The 21,473-nt window shown below is 40.9% G+C and overlaps 2 protein-coding genes across 9 annotated transcripts in view; both read left to right on the forward strand.

The window, feature by feature from the left end:
- Positions 1–11,760, forward strand: part of pde4ca (phosphodiesterase 4C, cAMP-specific a) — a 49,957-nt gene extending 38,197 nt beyond the window's left edge. For 5 of the 7 annotated variants that reach the window (XM_030401534.1, XM_030401535.1, XM_030401538.1 and 2 more), the window contains 13 exons: positions 229–265; positions 1,334–1,407; positions 1,555–1,607; positions 2,059–2,171; positions 5,232–5,325; positions 5,854–6,026; positions 6,128–6,226; positions 6,338–6,502; positions 6,592–6,691; positions 6,828–6,982; positions 7,114–7,236; positions 7,906–8,088; positions 8,200–11,760. In XM_030401534.1, the coding sequence (XP_030257394.1) occupies positions 229–265; positions 1,334–1,407; positions 1,555–1,607; positions 2,059–2,171; positions 5,232–5,325; positions 5,854–6,026; positions 6,128–6,226; positions 6,338–6,502; positions 6,592–6,691; positions 6,828–6,982; positions 7,114–7,236; positions 7,906–8,088; positions 8,200–8,673 (1,843 nt within the window). In that variant the 3' untranslated portion in view covers positions 8,674–11,760. The other 2 variants (XR_003982003.1, XM_030401539.1) reach the window with 2 other exon arrangements.
- Positions 11,761–13,272: 1,512 nt separating this feature from the next.
- On the forward strand, positions 13,273–21,360 carry rab3aa (RAB3A, member RAS oncogene family, a). Of its 2 annotated transcripts, none has more exons than XM_030401545.1 (5): positions 13,273–13,414; positions 15,377–15,601; positions 17,296–17,414; positions 18,302–18,426; positions 18,918–21,360. In XM_030401545.1, the coding sequence occupies exons 2-5, from the start codon at positions 15,377–15,379 to the stop codon at positions 19,106–19,108; spliced, it is 660 nt and encodes a 219-aa protein (XP_030257405.1). In that variant the 5' UTR covers positions 13,273–13,414; the 3' UTR covers positions 19,109–21,360. The 2 variants fall into 2 exon arrangements, with proteins under 2 accessions (XP_030257405.1, XP_030257406.1); XM_030401546.1 differs by having other exon boundaries at positions 13,340–13,450.
- Positions 21,361–21,473: the final 113 nt, after the last annotated feature.

The raw sequence follows: 21,473 nt of genomic DNA on the forward strand, positions 1-21,473 counted from the left end.
TACTTATGTCATACTTCATCACCCACCCTTCCACCTCCCCAGTCCGTTTCCTCACCAACCTTACTATAAGCAATTTAGTTTGGTTTCTGCTCATTTGGTCTTTTTATTTAACACAGATGAATTAAGATTCAGAATCTTCTAGATTTTTCCTCTTATCAGTGTTTCGTGTTGTGATGCCATGATGTATTTAAGGCTTTTTCTTCTTGTTTATTCTCCTCTGTACTACAGACATACAGAAGACATGATTGTCACACCGTTTGCACAGGTGAGTCCTCTGAAACCTTTCCATTTCATTCGGTTTTGCTTTTTGCACTCTCCTAACATTCGCCAGATGGTCAAATAAAAAGAGAATCCTGCTCACTTGTTAGCTAAAGACAGCTGGTCTCGAAAAGTCTATAATAAACTCCAGATGGTATGACACTGGGCTTAACTGCCATGTTGGAACGGCCCCTCAGCATTATGTCTGGCCCTGCGACAGGATCAGGCATCCCGCTGGCATTGCCTGGCTCTTACGTGGGATGTGCGTCACACTTGTGCTCACTTTACACATTGAAAGTAGCGGAGAATCCAATACTGCCGGATCACGCTGTTTAAATTCACCATGCCGTGGCTGATAAGGCCGCTACATGGGTCAGGTCTGGACACCAGATACTCTGTGCGCTTTCTCTGTGTGCTGACTCAGTGTTTGGCTGCACAGACATGACATCGAGGAGTGTCAGCGATGCCATCAAAACATCAGACGGGGAAAGGGGAATGCCTCTGTGCAGCACTGCGGGTAAAAAGCCACAGTATCTGGTTTCAAAGGCTCAAATGTATCTCATGATTTGATCTAGTTCAAGATTAATTATGTGGAGGCATGTGCAAATATTTAAAGGGACAGTTCACCCCCAAATGAAAAATACTAAATGTTCTTCTTGCCTTTGGTGCCGTTTATCCATCTCGATTGTTTGGTGTGAGTTGCAGAGTTTTGAAGATATTACCTGTAGAGATGTCTGCCTTCTGTTGGATATAATAGAACTCGATGGCACGCAGCTTGTAGTGCTCAAAGAGACATCACTGTTGAGTTTTTGTCAAATGTATTTTTTGGGGCGCTTAGAGCGCCACAAGCCGAGCACCATGGATAATATTAGAGAGAAAGCAGACATCTCTCCAGCTGATATTTCCAAACTCACACCAAAATAATCTAAATAGATGAATAGAACTACAGGTAAGAGGAAGAATATGTTTTGTTGATTTTGGCTGTCCCTTTAAGGCTATTATTGAAATGGAATCTGTAGTTTCAACCTATGTCATGATTACCTTGTACATTCAGTCTCTTGTTCCCATTTTATAGGTCCTTGCCAGCCTGAGGACAGTCCGAAGTAACTTTGCCGTCATAACTGGACAGCAAGACCGCCCAGCCAGCAAGTAAGTTGAGTGAATGTCCTCAGCTGCTCGATGACTCTTCCAGTGTCACACCTGATAAACACACTCTTGCTGTAGTAAAATGAGGTTCCATGGACATGGAACATGTCATGACTTCTGCTTTCTGACCGGAATGGCTTCTGTCTACAGAACACGATCCTCAGGCAGCAACCCTCCATCCATGTGCAAGACCAGCCTCGCAGGTCAGTACTGGTATTAGAATGTTTATTAATCAATATCCTATTATGAAGACAGAGAGATGACACAGGCATTATCACAATTAAATGTGTAAATTGTGAAATCCGGGTTACTGATAACATGTCACAGTTATGAATCAGGCAAATTAATGTCATTCACAAGTACAGCAACACAACTCTCCTTCAGTTTGTTTAAAGTAACTAGAGATATTGAGGAGTAAAGTAAATAAAACATGTCCCTCTGAAATGTACTGGAGTAGCGGCATTAAAGAAGCTTTAAATGGAGATGCACAAGAGGAGTAGTATAGTATAGTAGTATAGAGTAAGTATCTCCTATTTCTTAGAATTAGCATTAACAATACGTTCATAGCCCATTCGAGGTTCCACTTTAACTATCTTTAAAAAGTGTTTGTGTTGAATATGTCCCATAATACCTCACTGTGTTTGTCTGGTACAGAGGAGCCTCACCAGCAGCTGGCCATAGAGACTCTAGATGAGCTGGACTGGTGTCTGGAACAGCTAGAGACACTGAAAACTCGTCACTCTGTCAGTGAGATGGCTTCGAACAAGGTAATTTATAACATAAAACACCTCACTAACACGTTACAGTCAGTCCGCAGAGTGATTTACTGAACATACACACCTGTCACAGGATATAAGATTGATGCACCCTGCCACAGTGTGCAGGTTAATGCAGCCAGGTTCAGTGGGAGGTTGCTGTACACTCTCTCTAATCTGTACTGTGATTCACCCCCCTTAGGGATTTGTTAGTCATGTGCGTCTCACTGACATTTTTAAGGTAGTCGGACTCCAGTCGACTCCATGAACACAGTAGAGTAGGTGACCCTGAGCTCATCATGGTTGAACTGATTGCATTTTTAAGAATGCGTTTTCCATTAATGGGTATTGATGTTTTAATCACATTGAAAATGTTTAACTTATTACAGCAGATGCAGCTTTTAAAAGTTAAAAAAGTTCAGTCTGATTTTTAAAAAATCGACAAACGTCAAGCTATCAAATTATTTAAATTGAAATGATTTTTCCCTATTGCAATGATTTCGTTTTTAGAAGGGATAATAAAACCAAAACAGACGACATGTTTACAATATACTTCAGTTTTTTATTAATGGATGGTAATCTTCAGCAGCCCAACTTACAGTTGGCTCAGAGTACAACACTTGGATTGTGTGTGATGCAGTGTAAAGAGAAGTTAGCCTCCACTGATCCCTGAACAAATCTGAAAGCTCAGTAATGCAGAGGTTCCATCATGAAAATATGAATAGAATCTCCCATCCGTCAGTGGATGGGAGAGGGGCTTTACTCCATGAATGAGCGAGATGGTTTCATGCATGCAAATGGAGACTAGACACACAGACACACCCTTCCCCCCACTCATCTGCGAAAAAATGTGAATGAGGAAGTGGGAGCTGAAGATGAAACGGCATTCCCCCTCATCCATTCTTCCTGCATGGATCCCTGTACTCTCCTCCTCCTGTTCCAATCAGATTAGAGCCCGGCACTCACGTGATGCAACGATTAGTCCGCCCACACAACATACACATGGTTTCCATACATACACACACCTCACATGTGCACACACTTCTTCCCCTCACATACATGTACATTGCCGCCCTCGCCTCCATCACATATATTGCCTGTTTGCATGCATATACCATTACGTCACAAACACACGCTTCATTCAGCGGGAAGATCTGTCCTCTATCCTTTTGTTTCTACGTCGCTTACAGACTTATCGAAACAGTTTGGTTTAAAGTAGATGTCTAATGACCCCTGAAAATGTCTTTGAGGAAGAGTGAGACCTCTCTAGAAACTTTGAAGGATCTATGTTCAAAAATCTCAGCTGAGGAAAAGCTAATTCAATTCATATTTGTATAAAGACAATGACACTGTGATCATCTCCATAGGATAGCTCTTTGATATTTGATATTTGATAATCAATAATCGATTCAGTAATTTTTCAAACAACCATTTCCCAGTTCCAGCTTGTTAAATGTGAGGATTTGCTGCCCTTCACAGTTAATGAAGAGTTTTTGGTATTTGAACTGGACATAAGAGGTCATTTGAAGATGTCACTTTAGGTTCTGGGAGCATTTCTCACAATTTTTGACACTTTGTAGACTAAATGATTTATTAAGTGAACATGAAAATGATCTGCAGATTAATCTCTAATCAACAATAATCATTCCAGCCTTACTTTTAGCAAAACGAGGATAAACTGTGACCTTCTGTCATTTACTGTCACATGCAAAATATAATATTTTACATCCGCTTTTATACATGTTTTGAATAAATACAATATAATATATATCTGCTCTGTGGTAAATTTATTCTGTCACTTGTGACATTTAAGCATTCTTTTCATTCGGTTTTGGCTTAATTCATGCCACAACATATTATTTCCCTGATGCTGATTGTATATCTGTGCCAAATTTCTTCATCTGTTCATTTAATGCTCATGATAATGGTCAGTGTTCCCACATCTTTGTGGTACATGGTGTACTGTTTTTATTTTTAGCTACATGAATGAAATCCCCCCCATCCATTCAAAGCTTTTCCTTCATATCTTCTTCAAACTTTGTGCACATGGTGCATCACATCCTCCGCCTCCCACACGCTTGGCCCCTCCCACTTTGTACGGCTCCCACCCAATCAGAGCCTGTGTGTCTCCCAACCTCTGCTGCAGCAGGCGCCTGGTTGGCTGCTATTTATAGGCACTTTTGGAAGGAGGCGGGGAATAGAGTACCTCGTTCTCCCTCTGTTTACACACATACGGCAGCAGGCAGTAACTGAGTGAATGAGGGAGAGTCGGGGGGAGCGAGGGAGTGTGGCTTCTCTGCCTTGCATCCTCACATCCCTGCAGCTTTCCCACGACTGTGCTTCCACTCTCTTGTTCTTCCGTGGACCTCTGGACAGCTTTTTTCTCACCCATCTGTTCAAAGCCCCCACTGCACTGATCAGTGGACTGTCTGCTTGCAGTGGATTTTGCTCAGGCAAGCAGCATAGGAGCACAAAGTGTCCCTGCTGTCCGTTTGTCTGTGGAACAGTCGGAGGAGGACCAGAAAGCTCTGCTCTCTCTCAGTGTTATTTTTTATTTTATTTTGCTCCCATGCTTGACTTTGCGCTGAAATGCCAGAAGTGAGTTATTCCATCTCCGTTTCGTGGATGTTCATTCAGGTAAGGGGAGGGGAGGGGAGGGATGAACCGGGTGGGAGGGGAAAGAAAGACTTCTCGAGGCTCACATGTTGCTCGTTTTGTGAATGATGTGAAGAGGTTGATAAGATAAGAATGTGCACTTTCTCTGAGAATCCTGACATCAGCCTTAGATTTGTAAATTTTGCTTCGATAAACATGATCCACATGCGTAGCGTGCAGTGTGTGTTTGGGTGCAGGCTACTACTAGTAAAATCAGCCATGCATTTCTGTCCAATCACAAGCTCTGCACCGTGTATCACGTGAGACACACACAACCACATGTGGATGCTGTTGCTGGAGTAATCATTCCGGGTGTCTTTATGGATGCTTTTTGCAAGAAGCGTGTTTTGATTGAACTCATGGATGTATATATATGTGTGTGTGTGTGTGTTTGTGTGTGTGTGTGTTTGTCTGCAGTTCAAGAGGATGCTGAACCGAGAGCTCAGCCAGCTGTCAGAAACCAGCCGATCAGGAAACCAGGTGTCTGAGTTCATCTCTAGCACCTTCCTGGGTAAACTACCTCTACTTTGTATCATCCACAAGCTGCACATAGACATATATATCATAGAAATTATATGTTATATGATTTAAATCTATATTGCTAGTGACTTGTTAGTTATAAGAGTAAGTTTATCACATATGGACAGGATTTGAGGGCCCAGGTGACATTTTGGGGGAAATTTAGATCTTGATGAGCTTCTTCTTCTGCTAAAAGAGCACAAATGAATTCTAAACTCGATCATGACTTAGTGCACTTTTTAAAATTAAAATCAAAATAGAGTTCATCAAGTATATCGTATCACTTTCATATCTTCATATCTTTGATGAAGAAAGACAGGACAAAGTATGGTACATGTTTGTACATGTTTATACTTGCACTCCTGTAAAGTTGGTCACATGTCACTCACGCCCCCTCTGGTTCTCACTTCATAAGAAGGATATTAAAATGATAAAAGCTTTACACAATATTTCAGCGTTATTACAACAGAGTGCATCAAGAGGCTGTAGTGTTCATCTCCTGTTTGTCTCCATTTGACAGAGAAGCAACATGACATGGACATCATGTCTCCCCCCACCAAGGAGAAGGACAAGAAGAAGCGGCCCATGTCCCAGATCAGCGGTGTGAAGAAGGCCACCCACAGCCCCAGCCTGGCCCCTTCCACCATCCCACGCTTCGGGGTCAACGCCAGCCAGGAAGGTCTCCTAGCCAGGGTATGAGGACTCGTTCAAGTAGTGTCTGTCTCTGTGCAGTGTTTTTGATTTATTCCTCATCGTAAGGTTCATTGTGCTGATGTTTTACGTTTTTATGGCAGGAGTTGGAGGAAGTGAACAGATGGGGTATTGACATCTTTAAGGTCTCCGAGTATTCTGGGAATCGTCCACTGACGGTCACCATGTACACCATCTTCCAGGTAACACATGCTATATATTTCTCAAACAAAGTATCTTCTTTTTTTTGTATAATCTCAACACTACATGAATGAGTGAAACTGTGACCTGACTGCCTTCTCCGGCTACTGTAGGAACGTGAGCTCCTCAAGTCCTTTAAGATCCCTGCGGACACTTTCATCACCTTCATGATGACTCTGGAGGATCATTACCATGCGGACGTAGCCTACCACAACAACATCCACGCTGCTGATGTGGTCCAGTCCACACATGTCTTGCTGTCCACGCCTGCTCTGGAGGTAGACGATTTATCCAAGAGAAAGAGCAGTCACAAACTTATGTAACACACACCTATACTGACCATCTCTGCCCCCTTGTTTTTTCCAAGGCTGTGTTTACTGATCTGGAGATCCTTGCCGCTCTGTTTGCCAGCGCTATACACGACGTGGATCACCCTGGGGTTTCCAATCAGTTCCTCATCAACACCAGTGAGTTTGCATAGCTCCACAGGGATTATGTGAATTTGCGTGGGTGGGTGCTGAATGTATTTAACTATGTGGAGGAGGGGCCTGTATACATGTGTCTGTGCTGTCCGTAAACTTATTTCCTTTTTTTTGCCTTCAGACTCGGAGCTGGCCTTGATGTATAACGACTCCTCTGTGCTGGAGAATCACCACCTGGCTGTTGGCTTTAAGCTTCTGCAGGAGGACAACTGTGACATCTTTCAGAACCTCAACAAAAAGCAGAGACAGTCGCTGCGCAAAATGGTCATAGATATGGTGAGACACGCCGCTGGAGCCTAGTTCTATTTCACCCTCAGTTTAGGATTTGTCTTTGCCATAGCAATGCAGCAATGTAAGACTACGTTTTCTTTAAATCAATGTTTTAAAAGTAATAACTTCACTCACAGGTGCTGGCCACAGATATGTCTAAACATATGAACCTACTGGCAGACCTAAAGACCATGGTGGAGACCAAGAAAGTCACCAGTCTAGGAGTACTACTGCTGGACAACTACTCAGACCGCATACAGGTGAGAACAGTTTTGCTTTTTATTCACTGTCAGAGCTGCACTGAACAATGTTTTTGTATTATTGATTAACACAATTAGTGTGATTTGTTGCAAAAGTGTCAATTGAAAGGTGTAGTTTGTACTGACAAACTCAGCAAAGTCCATCCCCCCTTCTGTAGGGCATGTAAGCATCATTCAGCTCATTATTTGGGTTTCACAGCCATACCTTTGCTGTTTTGGTTCAGTTTACCCACTCTAATCAGCAGCAGTCATATGTACGCATGAGAGCTCTAAAACCCATTATACACATTTTGCATAGAAATCAAGGACAGACAAAATTACAACTAGCTGGTGCTTGTGATGCCAAGGAGCCAGATGTTTCCCTCAGGAGAAAACAGAAATGAAAGAAGAATGAGTTTTGGACTAACATCAATCAAGAATCCATGTCTGCGTGCCAACAGTTCACCACAACCAATTTATGAGGAGTTTACAGCTCTTTTTTGCTGTTTGCAGGAGACCAAAATCAACTGATGCTTGATGTTAGATACCTCATAGTATTAAGTTTCCTTAGATATAAATACATTGAGAATTCAGTTGGAGGTAACCCATCTAGCAACAACTAAGAAAGCTAAAACTGATCTTTTAGACCAACATTTAAGGGTTTTTCTGTAATGTTCTTCATCACCACAGGTCCTTCAGAACATGGTGCACTGTGCAGACCTGAGCAACCCCACCAAGCCTCTCGAACTGTACCGACAGTGGACAGACCGCATCATGGTGGAGTTTTTCACCCAGGGGGACAGGGAGCGAGACAAGGGCATGGAGATCAGCCCCATGTGTGACAAACAAAATGCCTCAATAGAGAAAAACCAGGTACTGAGTATAAAAGCTGCAGCACTTTACACATGAAATAAGTGAAAGATTAAAAGAAAGAGAAAAGAGAAATCCCTAGATAGATGCTTACTTCTTGCCTCTCTCTTTCAGGTGGGTTTCATTGACTACATTGTTCATCCTCTGTGGGAGACATGGGCCGACCTTGTCCACCCAGATGCTCAGGAGATCCTGGACACACTGGAGGACAACAGAGAGTGGTACCAGAGCATGATCCCCCACAGCCCCTCACCCAACCCTGAGGGCCAGGAGGAAGAAGAGCTTGCTGGGGAAGCATCAGCGCTAGGTGGTGGCTCCACTACAGCTGACAAGTTCCAGTTCGAGCTGACCTTGGAAGAAGAAGGAGAGTCTGACACTGAGAGTCCGCCTGAGGAAGAGGAGGGCTTCAGCGGCAGCAGGAGGTCTGAACTCTCCAGAACTGATTCTGCCAGCAGCCTGCTCACCAAAAAGCTCACTCCTGATTCAGGCAGGACGTTTTCTTTGGACTCTGAGAAAGATATGGCTGAAGACAGAGAAGCGGAGCAGGAAGACTTCTCTGGGGTACCGCGCTTCAGATTCGGCACATAGCACCAGTCAAAAGTTGTCATTTTTGGCTTTTTTGTTTGTTTTTCTTGATTTCGGTGCCTCATCCTCCGTCACTCCCCTTCTCCCACTCCAAACACCATCACCTCTGGATTCCATGGACAGGGTGACAGCAAGCCTCGGGGTGAGGAGTACGGGAGTGCGGGTGGGTTGTGTTGCGGTGTTAAAGTCTGCAGTTTTACACAGCAGTCACTTGCACTGGAGGGACAGATAGACTGAGTCACTGTTCCAGTAGAGGACAGGAAACCACGTTTCTGACCGGTCCTTTGTGTTCTGTGTCTTTCACTCAGAAATACTGTGGATAAAGTTTCTACAGAGACAATGAGAAGTTTAAAAAAAGCTTCCGTCATACCAGCCAACCCAAGGTCTACTACAACAAATGACAGAACTGTCTTCCTCCTGTGGAGTGCTTGTGAAGAGAGTGAGGAAGTGGTGAATGACCGTGAAAACACAACAAAGTCTTGTAAGACATTTTGCCAAATTCGCAACTTACAGGGACAGTGCTGTTTTGCCTGCCTTTTTTCTTTCTTTTTTTGTTTATTCTGATGTCTTTTATTTAGGTCCATTCACAGTGAAATACAGTATATGAAGATGCGGTCAAGCAGTGTAAGCAACGTCATGGCAGAGAGGAGCTGCGCATGATTTTACACAGGAGACTTTAAATGTAGCAGATGTTTTTGAGTGACTCTATCATTATTATTGTGCACGTAGCACTCCTCTCAGCTGCTGTTGCACAGCCCGTTTCATTGTGTTCAGCAGGAAGTTGTTTTGGAAGAATATGACTATAATGAAGTGGCTGGCAGTACATATTATTTCATTTGTTTCAGGCTTACTATTTCCATTTTTATAATCCTAAACTATGATATTGTGACGGCATCAAAAGTGAGCCAGAGTCAATGTCGTGTTATGCATTCAAAGCGATGTGGGCTGTGCACATGGTGCCTCCCAGTGGTGACAAGTGGAACTGAAGCTCTGGCATTGGAGACAAATGATTTGCAAGGTTTTGCATAGGCCTGTATGGAAAGTACATTCAAAACGAATTTAACTGTAGGACTACCAGAATTATCAGTTATGTTTCAATTTTGTTGCTCTTTTGATTAATTTGTTTTTATTTTACGTTAACTCACACTTTTTTTCTTTTGTGCGTTCTTGTTGTTTGGCATCAACTGATCAGTTTGAGTTTAGCACTTTACAGTTTTGTTCATAGCTAGCCCTCATTGTGGTTTTCAAGGGCTTGAGCCAAAACCTGAATGCATTGGAGGCTGTCGACTGCGAAACAGCAACCAGCACAGGCATGCAAAAACACTAGAGAACAGCAGCAAATGTATTAAACATCATTCAAATCCACTACATAATGTGTCAAACACGGAAAGTACCATTTTTGGTTACATCCACCTGTATAATTTACTAAACCGATGAGGGCAGCGTATTAGAAGGATGTGAGCATCGTTGTAACTGTAAAGAAAAAACATCCAGGAGGTTACCAAGAGACAGTTTCCTGTGCCAGAATTATTCTCATCTTTTTTCTCTCATTGATCAATATTTCGCTCTTCACAGGGACATAGTCAATGACAAAACAAGTGCCAAGCAAGCATGACACAACCCGTACTGTAATTTCCATTTTGCCACTGGCTACTTTCCATCAGTGACTGATAAAGTTGGTTGATTGTAGCACCCTGTGTGCCAATCTGACCCCAGTGTCTCTGTTCCTTTGTTTTCTAACTCCAGTTCAAACAGTAACTGAAACTGATATTGTCTTAAAACAGTGATGTGTTTTTTGAGTGTGTGTGTGTGTGTGTGTGTGTGTGCGTGTGCGTGCGTGTGTGTGTGTGTGTGTGTGTGAGTGTGCGTGCGTGTGTGTGTGAGTGAGTGAATGACTGGGTTGACTTTTTTGATGTATTTGCTAAGAAAAAAACCAAAGCACTTTGTATGGTACTTTTACAGTTCTGCACTTCCAGTACAGTTGAACATGTATAACGTGACACAGTTTCACTGTTGTTCTGTTGGCGAATGGCCTGGTGGTGGAGTTGGATCGCAAGGGCTGGACCACTACAGCTCTTAAAGGTTAGATGTTGGGGGGACTGAAGTTGTTTTCTTTTGTGTTCTTTTTATAATTGACTGTACAAAAAAAATGTGTTTTTGTTGAAATGCAATGCATGACATTGGCTGCAGGAAGTACTCACAAAGGTCCGCTTATGGAGAAACTATATTTTATTACCATGCAGTAAATCATGTTTTAACGTGCAAACGAGCTGTTTTTTGACGCCTTATTTTCAAACTTGGGCTTTTTTTTTTTTTTTCTGGTCATAGATGTGTTCACTGACATGCTGGAGTAAAATATGTGCAATCCTTTCTGTAGCCATAAACAGCACCAAACAGACCAACACTCAAGGATGCCTTCAACACTAAGGACTATTTAACAGCAACTAAACCAGCACAACATGAGAAGATTCAGACTTTGCGTGTCTCTAATTGTTTGATTTTCTACTTTTTCCTCACAGTGCTTCATGTACAGTTTATTTATTATTTCTGTATGATCTGTCAGAAACGATGGAACAGTAGGCTTTATTTTAGTCCGAGGTTTAGTACTTATGTGTAGCTTGGTGTGTGAGAAAGTCAAACAGGACAGATTTCAACTATTACTCAGCTTTTCCCCTCTCCTTTCATTTCTGTATGTCGACAGACTACATTATGCATAAACAAAAATACTCACTTTCATGTTTTTCTTGGTATAAAAATAGTCGAGCGACAGGTTTCCATCTGAAACGTCTCTCCTCTCCTGTCTTCCTCCATTTCCACTGATCTGGTCAGATCACGCGATCACATGAAGGATCTCAGCGTGTCAGCGTGCTGATCTGAGACTTCTTTGATTCATTGTGAAGATAATAGTCCTACGGCCTCAAGCCATCCTAGATCTGTTATTCTGTTCTTAGAGACTTTATTAATTTGGGTCATGAACTGAGACTCTGCAGCTTTGACAATCCAAACTCTGCTGTTTAACTGCGGGTGTGTTAGCCCTCTCTCCAACTAGAACTGTATGCCTTGCCAATAAAGGAAAAGCTCTTCACTCTTTGCTGTCTTGCTCTCTGCTTTCAGAAGGAACCTGAATAATAACACATCGACTATGGTAAAGACAAAAAACCCTGTGTTTAAATATGCAAGCATTTCCAAACATACATCACATCCAGTAACAAGAAACAACATCTGTTTTCGTGATGAGTTAAAATGCACTGCACATTGATATAAAGTTAACATTGATCACGCATGTTACACAAAATGTATTTCTCTTTACCAGCAGCAGGCTGCTGAAGGGTCAGTCAATATACAGCCATAGTATGCAATAGGGCTATCACGATATCAATTCTCACTGCAATTATCATGGCCAAACAAAGTTCTCGTAACGATATTGTGCATCTATAGGACATTTTGTGAAAAAGTACTGCTACCAGTCTAAATAAATTTCAAGTTTGTTTACTGTATGTTTTGTCAATTTCAATAAATAACACTCAAAATACCTCCTAGGAAGTTGAGACAGAGTCAAAAAGCATCCAAAGAGACCAAAAACACTTAATGATTAGTGAGGAGGTCATCAGCTGAACTGATTAAAGATCCACAAGGCCTTACATCTGCCTTTGACTTTTCACATGATCGTCAACATCCCACCTCAACATCAAAATTTATTTTTTGATATCAGGATTACCGTGTTATAGCCTCATAACTTTATAGGTTTCTTTAGACCATATGCATCTGGGTGACTTTGTATAAATAGAGTGGAGAGTGTATCAAAAATGCAAAATTGGTATCTCAAGTATGTCCCTTTTGTGCCACTTTATACTTCTACTCCATTTGACAGCTTTACACATTAGGTCATTTGCATTAGGATCGAGATTTCACACATTCAGTAAGCTTTTGAAATATATTGCAGTTGTAAAAATAATAAAACTACCCAAAGAATATTAGTTGGCTTTACCTTGACCAACTACAACATCAAAATGCCGTATAGAGGCCATTATTCTTGTACTTCTTGTTTACTGTTGATGCATTTATAGGTGCACTATTTAGTTTTGGGGAAGAAATTTCAATCAGAAGAGAAAGCTCTTCACTGAGTAATTTTCTGTATGCATAAACAAACTACATAATTAAACAATCATTGTTTTCATGACTGAATAAACTGCATCATTAAATTGACCTCAAAGGACAGCACAAACACAAGGTTTATATTTGGCAGACCCTGCCACCTTTCTAGCTGTTAACAGCGTTCTGGGGAAAACAGCTGTTCATTTCGTTGTGAAAAAAATCAACATTTCTAAGTTTGTATCATCACCTCGCTGATATTGTGAATATCAAAATTCTGAGTTTGAATTTCTTCTCCAAAACTATATAGTGCCCGTTTGATCGTATATTGCAGATGATTACAATATTTACCACCACTATGTCATTTTCTTTATTTTTTGCTAATAATACTGATAATTATGATGGATACTAATTATACTGAATTAAAACCTCTTCACATGCATGTCGAATGTATGGAGGCGTGGCTCTTTGCGAATGAATGGACCCTCTTCTCTGATTGGTCGATCCTCCTGCCAATCATCCTTACCCTCTGTTTGGACCCGCTTACGCCGGGGCTGTCAATCAAGAGACGCACGAGCAACAGCAGGTGCAAAGCTTGGGACTGGGCTAGGCGCTGCTGCTGCGAAGCTGAGGATAAAACACACATTTCACGGTAAACCTTGAGCTTATTCGGGATTGTGAGGCCGTGGTAAGCTTAACAGCTGCAACAGCTATCGTATGGATCATTTGTCGCTTGTCACATCCTGGATTTGGGTTCAGAATTTAGTCGTAAATAAGGAAGAGTAACCTTCATTTGACATAGCTGGGATGCTTAGCTAGCTCCTGCTGACACTTTTAAATGCTGGTAACGGTCTGCTGTGTTAGCATTAAAGGTAGTGATGCTAGCCTAATTTTTGCTTTTCGAAAGGCTATAACCAACATTCGTATCTGTATTTCTTTTAACCCTTAAATAATCGTGTGATCTATATTTCAGGTGGTAAGTGTGCGCTGTGTTTTCTAGGTTTTTCTCCAGCTAACGTGAACCAGACTGTCAGATTCAAGCAGCTACATTCATAGCAGGCTAACGCCAGATAAGCTCCACTGTGGATAGATGATGTGGTTCAGGCCGTTAAAATTGGGAGCATGTTGTGTTGAGAAGGAGCCGGGGGGCACTGCAGGCGTTGACAGTTTGTCCGTGTTTCTCTAATTTACTACGAGGCAAATTGTTGCCAGCCATATGGTCATTCATAATTGGCTGGTTAGCGTGGCTCCACGGATGTTCCCTGCCCTCCTGGACGGGAGAGGATAGTCAGTTTAGCTGATGCTTAGCCTGCTAAGCCCTGGTACTTCCGTCCTCTTATCTTGTGTGGGGCGGAGGTGTGCATTCCTCGTATAGCATTATTATTGACATGGTAACACTCAAGGCTGTGTGTAGCTATTGGCTGGTTGTATTGACCCAGTCTCTTGGCAAAACGGCTGCATTATCTTATTGCCTGTTTGGGAACCATATGGACTGTAACCTTACCTCATACAGCAGGCCATACTGACACTATTTAAACTCATCACGTGTTAAATGGCATACAGAAGGCTGTTTTACACTGGTACATGATTTCAGATGGGTTTAGTCTGAAGAATGACATTGGTTTATATCCCAGTTTAATGTGCATTAGTCTCATGGTAACCAACACAGATGCACCTATTAGTGGTTGTGTTTCATGGGTGCCACATGTGAGTTTATAACAGTCAGTCTAGTAAATTTGATATTTGACACATTTGAAAGCTTCCAGGCTGTCTTCATGCATCCTTTCTGTCTTAAGAAAAGATGTGAAATTGCTCACATTTGTTATATTAGTGCATAAGTAAAACCCAGAGGTATGTCATGTGCCCTTCTTTCCAAGGGCTGGTTTTACACCTTTTAATCATTGCAAGAATTTTTTAAATTATAATATAATAACTTTCATTTTGATTGTTCTCACCACCTAGTTAAGATCTCTGTCAGCAGTTTTTAAATTGCTGTATAACTCTTTTATAATACGTTGTGTCAGTCTAAAAGTAGCCTCAGAGGATGTCTCTGGCAGATATCAGAGGTTTGATCTTGCTTATATTGATGTCAGTTTCCTGTCTCAAAGGCTTTTGTGTATCTTGTAAGTTAATTGAACTTTTAACCATCTATGCACTAGAAAAAACAAACCCAGTATGATTAACACAAAATTATACTAACTTGTTGACAAAAGTGTGTCAATCTGTTGTATGTACCAAACTACAACAGTTATATATTTATATTTTGTTGTTTTCATTTGTTTTGGCATTTATCTGCACCAAACAAAAGATGTTTTAGCCAGTGGCAGAGGAATTGTGTATGGCAGCTAGAGGGGAGTGACACACTATGTCATGAACACAGCACCTGCACAATCTGGTGAAATCAAAAACGGCAGCACTACTGTGACATTATGAATACATATGTTTAGTTTTTGTCAACACTGTTTGTTACATACTGTCAACAGTATGTTTGTGGTGTATTGGATTGTATTGTGGTGTTTCTGTTATTTGTTCCAGCCACTGAATATAAGAACATGTTATTTCTTTATACTAATTCCTTGTAACTAATTTATATTTGATCTCGATCCTTTCATAGATGGCGTCTGCAAATGCCACATACGGACAGAAGGAGTCCTCAGACCAGAACTTTGATTACATGTTTAAAATCCTCATCATCGGCAACAGCAGCGTAGGAAAGACTTCCTTCCTTTTCCGCTACGCAGACGACTCCTTCACACCAGCCTTTGTCAGCACAGTGGGCATTGACTTCAAGGTGAAGACCATCTACAGGAACGACAAGAGGATAAAGCTCCAGATATGGGTGAGGAAGTGAACTTGTGTGTGCTTGCAAAAGTGCTTCGGCTGTCAGCCACGGAATAGAGCAGGCTGAGAAAAATGTAAAAAGTTGTTGTGAGGGAGCTGGTGAATCAACCTCCCCTCCAGGATTACTTTACACATCACTATGAACTCCTCAAGTGAATGAATTGCAAACTCCCATTGCTGTGTTTATTGCTCTGCATTCAGCACCATGAACTGTGCTATCTAGAGATAAGCACCACAGAAGAAGTAAGGGTGTATCAGGTGCAGAGCTCTATGACCTCACACGTATTTATTTTATATTACATAAGTACTACAGATGTTTTTAATCAGCGTTTTCTTTCTGTCTGCTGATACAGAGTCCAGTATTTATATTTCTTTCCATAATGCAGTGATGCAGTGCACACGCAGCATAAAATAGGCCTGCAGTATGATTATAAAAACAATTATGTAGTTTCAATAAATTCTTTAATGACTGAACTGTAATGCAGGAGAAATGTTTGCACCAGATTACATCAGTCTGAATGTATCTGCATGAACAATATACTGAAATTCAAATGCAGGTTTCAACTTGTGGTGAAAAATATAGATGTTCGATACCATGGGGAAAAATGAGGGAACATTAACTATCACACTTTTTTCGAAAAAGCAAGAAAGCTCTGCTGGTACCAGTGTATCAATACTACAGAAAATGAGTATTGAAACGCTCTGAAATATTCAGAATCTATTTATTGAAATATCTATATTAGTCATGATAACAGTGACATTCCTGATGCAATATTCAAGGTTCAGACCTATTTTCATTTTCTCTTAATCGTTAGATTATTTTCTCAATTTATTGTAACCTCTTTTCAAATAAAAAAAAAAAACAAACAAACATCCATTCTAGTATCATATGGTCCAAGGTGACAACTTCATATATTCTGTTTTTTTTCTTATCAACTTTCCAAAACTCAGGAATATTCAGTTTACAGTGAAGGAAAATCAATGTCAAAGTTGCAACAAGGTAACCCTTGAGATTTTTGCTTGAAATAACATCAAACAATAAATTGATTATGGAAAAAGTTGCATAGTCATATTCCATCAATCCACCAACCAAATAATCAACCAATTGTTTTAGAACTATAGTACATGTAATTTCACAAGCCTTTAAAAAAAGAGATTTGATTTATCACCTGCAAAATGTCTTGAATAAGAATGCCTGTTTTTCATGCTGCCCCCAACACACGCGACTGCAGCGCTGTCTATTATCACATATCTCTAATGATCACCAGCTGTTGAACCGGCCTCTCCAGTCCCCAGAATCACTTCATCGGCTGTGTAATGGCGATACCCTTGAAGTGTACTTAACATGAGCCATGAAGCCTGACCCTGGGACCAATCACTTATTACATGCGACACCAGAGGAATACCTAATGCTCATGGGAGTTTAGCTGAATGTTAAATCTCAGTCGTAAATTCTTTGCGGGTGGTTGATCACAATGGTTTGCACAAAAAGACAAAGAAATACTTGCACGCTGCTGTCTTGTCCCCGCTGTTTATTTAATCCTTTAATGACAGGACAATGCTTAGACCACAGCTAAAGGAAGGCCGTCCATGGATTGATGTCAACTTTGTCACAAGAGAGCATTGATATGCAGATGTTTTTCTTTTGAGTGTGCTGGTTAAAAACAATGTTATTTGTGTGTATTTGTATAGGACACTGCTGGCCAGGAGCGCTACAGGACAATCACCACAGCATATTACAGGGGGGCCATGGGCTTCATTCTCATGTATGACATCACCAACGAGGAGTCCTTCAACGCTGTTCAAGACTGGTGAGAAATGCCTTAGTATGCACGTCTGTTTGTTCGAAGGTGGCAGCTTCACAACCTACAATCTTATTTAATTTCCTTCAGCTTCTCTGTGTTTCATGACCACAATGTACCCACCAGCTGAATTTCCAAGATCTGGGATTTCTTGGACTAGTCACATTCTGTAGTTAAAGATGCAACCACACAGGTAGTCAAGAGAACTAGACATGTTTTCAAACACGTCCTTGGTTTAATCCAGTCATTTAGGGCTTGTTTGCAATACTAATACTCACTAATAATGTCTGTTAAAATCCTCCTGTTGGTTTGTCGAACTGCACGTTTGCACAAGAACTGGAAGTAATGTTGCCATTATTTACCGAAGCACTTTGTTAGTATTGTGAGTGTCATGAGAGACAAGGACAGGTAGGGAGAGATTAGTAGGGCTAGCTAAAAACAAAACTGATACAGATAAGATACTGCTACCTTGATTTTGATACTGATTCCTGAACTTTTTAGCCCCCTATTTTATGAAATCTGTTCAAACAAAACATGACATTAAGCAGTGTAGGGCGTGGAGGGTGGAGCTAGCCCCCGTCACAGCCTCATGCTCATGGGACAGTATTTGATCCCTCTGGTTTTAGTACATGCAGGTTGTTAGACTTCTAAAGCACCATAGAGGAGTTTGGTGTCTTGATCTCTATATCGTCGTCTTTGTCCTGTTCTTCAGTGTATTTGAAGCATTTTGGGCAGCCATAGAAACCAATATAATTCTTTTCATGTCTGCAAGATCAGATAAAGTCTATATGTCAGCTCTGTTGGAGTACTGTGCCACTTTCCTCTGCTTTAGCATCGAAGACATCAGGGATGCTGGCGATATCTAGCTGAACACCCCATTTTCTACCTGCTAACAGGTCAACCCAGATCAAGACATACTCGTGGGACAATGCCCAGGTCCTCATGGTGGGGAACAAGTGCGATATGGAGGATGAACGAGTGGTGGCGGCAGAGAGGGGCCGACAACTGTCAGAACAGCTGGGTAAGTCACCTGGACAGAGTCAAAACTAGTTGGTGTGAGTTGTTTATTGACTATTGGTGCTTATATTCATCGCCTGGGAATATGAATGATGATGAAATTGAATCATGTTGTCTAAATCATGCATGTAAACATTGGTAATGCTTTTTTAGACAAGCTAGGTGTTATTTTCTGCTTATCCTACTGAAACATCAAAAACAATTTTGAGGAGTGATCTGAGTAATCAAGGCACAGTATTATTTGAAATTTGTCTCTAACTAGGCTAGGAGAACCTAGGAGAGAGGTTTTGGCAGGATCTAAATTAGTTAGCTGTGAAAGACTTCCTGAATACATTTCATTGGAAATGTTTTTTTATTGAGGTTTGAGCTGCCTGTCTGATCGCAGCCTCGATGTGTCCTGACATGATGTGATAAATGGATTAACTGGATAATCGTCACACTGGAACAATAAGCGTAACTTCAGCTTCTCTCTGCATCTATTGCTCCTCCTGGCAGGTTTCGAGTACTTTGAAGCGAGTGCTAAAGATAACATCAATGTGAAGCAAACCTTTGAGCAACTGGTGGACATCATCTGCGAGAGGATGTCGGATAGTCTGGACAACAGCGACCCAACTATGACCGGAGCAAAACAGGGGCCACAGCTCACCGAGCAGCCCCAGAGGTCCAGTCAGGATTGTGCTTGCTAAACGTGACCTCACATATACACAATTTCCGCCGTCAACACACCTTTTTGAGTTTTTTCAGTTCATCTCTCACTGTCTTTCTCATACACACAAACACTGCCATACAGAGACACACAACGTGGCTACTTAGATTCTCCACCCCTCTCACCACACCAGAGCCGGCCACTTAAAAGATTATTTTTTTCAGAATGATCTTGTTAATTTCAGTCAGAGATTAAGTAACAGTGCTAATTTAGTCAGAGGGGTGAAGAACGATTGATAGAGGAACAATCCCAAATTCTCGTTAATTCTTACGTGTACATACGTGCACAAACAAATACAATATGCTGTATCTTAACAGAATTATAAAAAGCCCAGTCAAGACTCCATCGTTCCAAACGTGAATGGATGCATTTAGAATACGTTTTTGCTGTCAAAAAATATGCTGTTTTTCCTTGTTTTAAAGTGTTTTGAGTTTCTCAGATGTCCAAACAGTCATTTGAAAGTTTGTTTTTTCAAAAATTTTATGAATGGGAAATAGTAAAAGTCATGCATATCATTTTGCGTATCATTATCAATATGAATTTTTGGCCCCTTTGCAGATTTTTTTTCCAAGCAGCTTAGTTGGTCCAGTGTGAGGAGCTACGTGGCCTCCGGAGGTAGCTCAAATTAAGGTTCCTAGCCTTGTTTCTTTTTTTTTTTTTTTACTTCTTTGTTACTATTTTTTTTAGATCTACCTTACAATAAAAGAATAAGGGATGTCTTTCACCCCGAGGCAAGATGTATAAATGTTTAAAAGTCAATAGTTGTGCATTTTTTAAATGCATATACAAATATATAATGAACATATTATACAGTAATAATGATTCAGGATTATGGATTCCTACCTGTGCTTTTGTGAGAGGTGCATGTTGTTGATGTTTTCTGGTTGACTGGATGGTTATGTGTATGAGCTGTTGTCTGAACTGAAAACCTATCCGTCCTACAGTTTCAATACCTGAAGGTACCAAAAGGGCCTATAGGTTTCACATGTGGCCCCTTCTCATTGAACTTTCATTCACTGCGTATAATGTGCAACATGCACTCACTGGAAAGGCATGTGATTCAGTGTGAGCACTGGCACACCTCACATCTCCATCAACATTCAGATATTCTCGTATGTCATGGTAGATGATGTTTTCTTCTTTACTTTCTGGGGGGGAACATGATGTTTTTAAGCATGTTAAATGTCAAGTTGTGAGTTTTATTTCTCTCTGACGCGGGAATCGTCTGCTCGTCGTGTATACAGTACAAACTGTCTGTATGTCATGCGCCCATAGATGAGCTGAGGCATTTGGAAAAAAATTCAACACCTAAGTTATTTCAAAATATCGTATTTATTTTGTATTATTTATAACTTAATTTATTTTTGAGATAATGTTCTTCCTAGATTATGCGTTGTAATCTGCACTCTTCGTTTTTAAGAGAGATGTTCAATAGTATTCAACTGCTTAAATCGTCCCAGCTTTTAAATAAAGACTTTTTTGTGTTTAGAGTGAATATAAAGCTTAAGATGCTTCCTTGAGGGGAAAGATAAACATTCCAGTGTGAGAGTCTCTTATCATGTCGGCGCAGCTTTGCTGGGAACATTGTTTGTCTTTTGATATCAGTTTTGCAACTCTTAAGACTCTGTAGTGTAAAAGCAGACTGTTCTCGCAGAGCAATAGCAGTTCTTTCTCTCCACACCCAAATATCAGCAACATACAACCCTGCTGAGGGTTTGTAACATGTGCGGTACGCAGTTGTGGGAATGTACAGTTTGTATAAAGGCTGTCTTAATAATCGTTCTTTCCAAAGAGATTTCGTCAATACATTTAGAGCCAAAAAGAGCGCTTGTTGTTGTCGACATTTGTTCGAAAAATCAGTCTGGTAGTGTTTTCCTACTCGTGTCGTAGCTTAAAAAGGGAAATAGATGTTTGGGAAGTAAACTGAATACTTTGAACACTTCATTAAAATAGTGATTCTTACTGCATTGTTCACTTTTGAATTGTTTGTTGATTTTTGTTACTTTATTTATTGTGTTTTGCTACAGCTGTAAACTTTGCCGTTGATTTAAAGAAACACTTATCGTCCCTGTTCAACTGTCCTCCTCCTCCTCTTCCTCCCTCCCTGTCAGAAATAACCCCTGTAAATAGGACTTTCTCCCCGTTGGGTATTAGTTGTGTGAATTGTGCTGTAATTCTGTAATGCCAGATTTGCTAATAATGAGGAATCAATAAACAAAATGTAAAAGCTTCTCCTTCTTCTCCTTCTTCTCCTTCTTCTTCTTCTTCTTCTTCTTCTTCTTCTTCTTCTTCTTCTTCTACAACAGTCATTCCACAGGTCAGCGATTTACAAGAAGTGAACATGT

The sequence above is a fragment of the Sparus aurata genome, chromosome 21, assembly GCF_900880675.1.
Source record: "Sparus aurata chromosome 21, fSpaAur1.1, whole genome shotgun sequence".
Lineage (NCBI taxonomy): Eukaryota > Metazoa > Chordata > Actinopteri > Spariformes > Sparidae > Sparus > Sparus aurata.

Excerpts from the sequence above, each read along its gene's own strand:
- rab3aa (XM_030401545.1), top strand. The coding sequence starts at position 15,377 with ATGGCGTCTGCAAATGCCACATACGGACAGAAGGAGTCCTCAGACCAG. Across the intron at positions 15,602-17,295 it reads GGATAAAGCTCCAGATATGG|GACACTGCTGGCCAGGAGCG; the intron begins GTGAGGAAGTGA and ends GTATTTGTATAG. Across the intron at positions 18,427-18,917 it reads ACAACTGTCAGAACAGCTGG|GTTTCGAGTACTTTGAAGCG; the intron begins GTAAGTCACCTG and ends TCCTCCTGGCAG.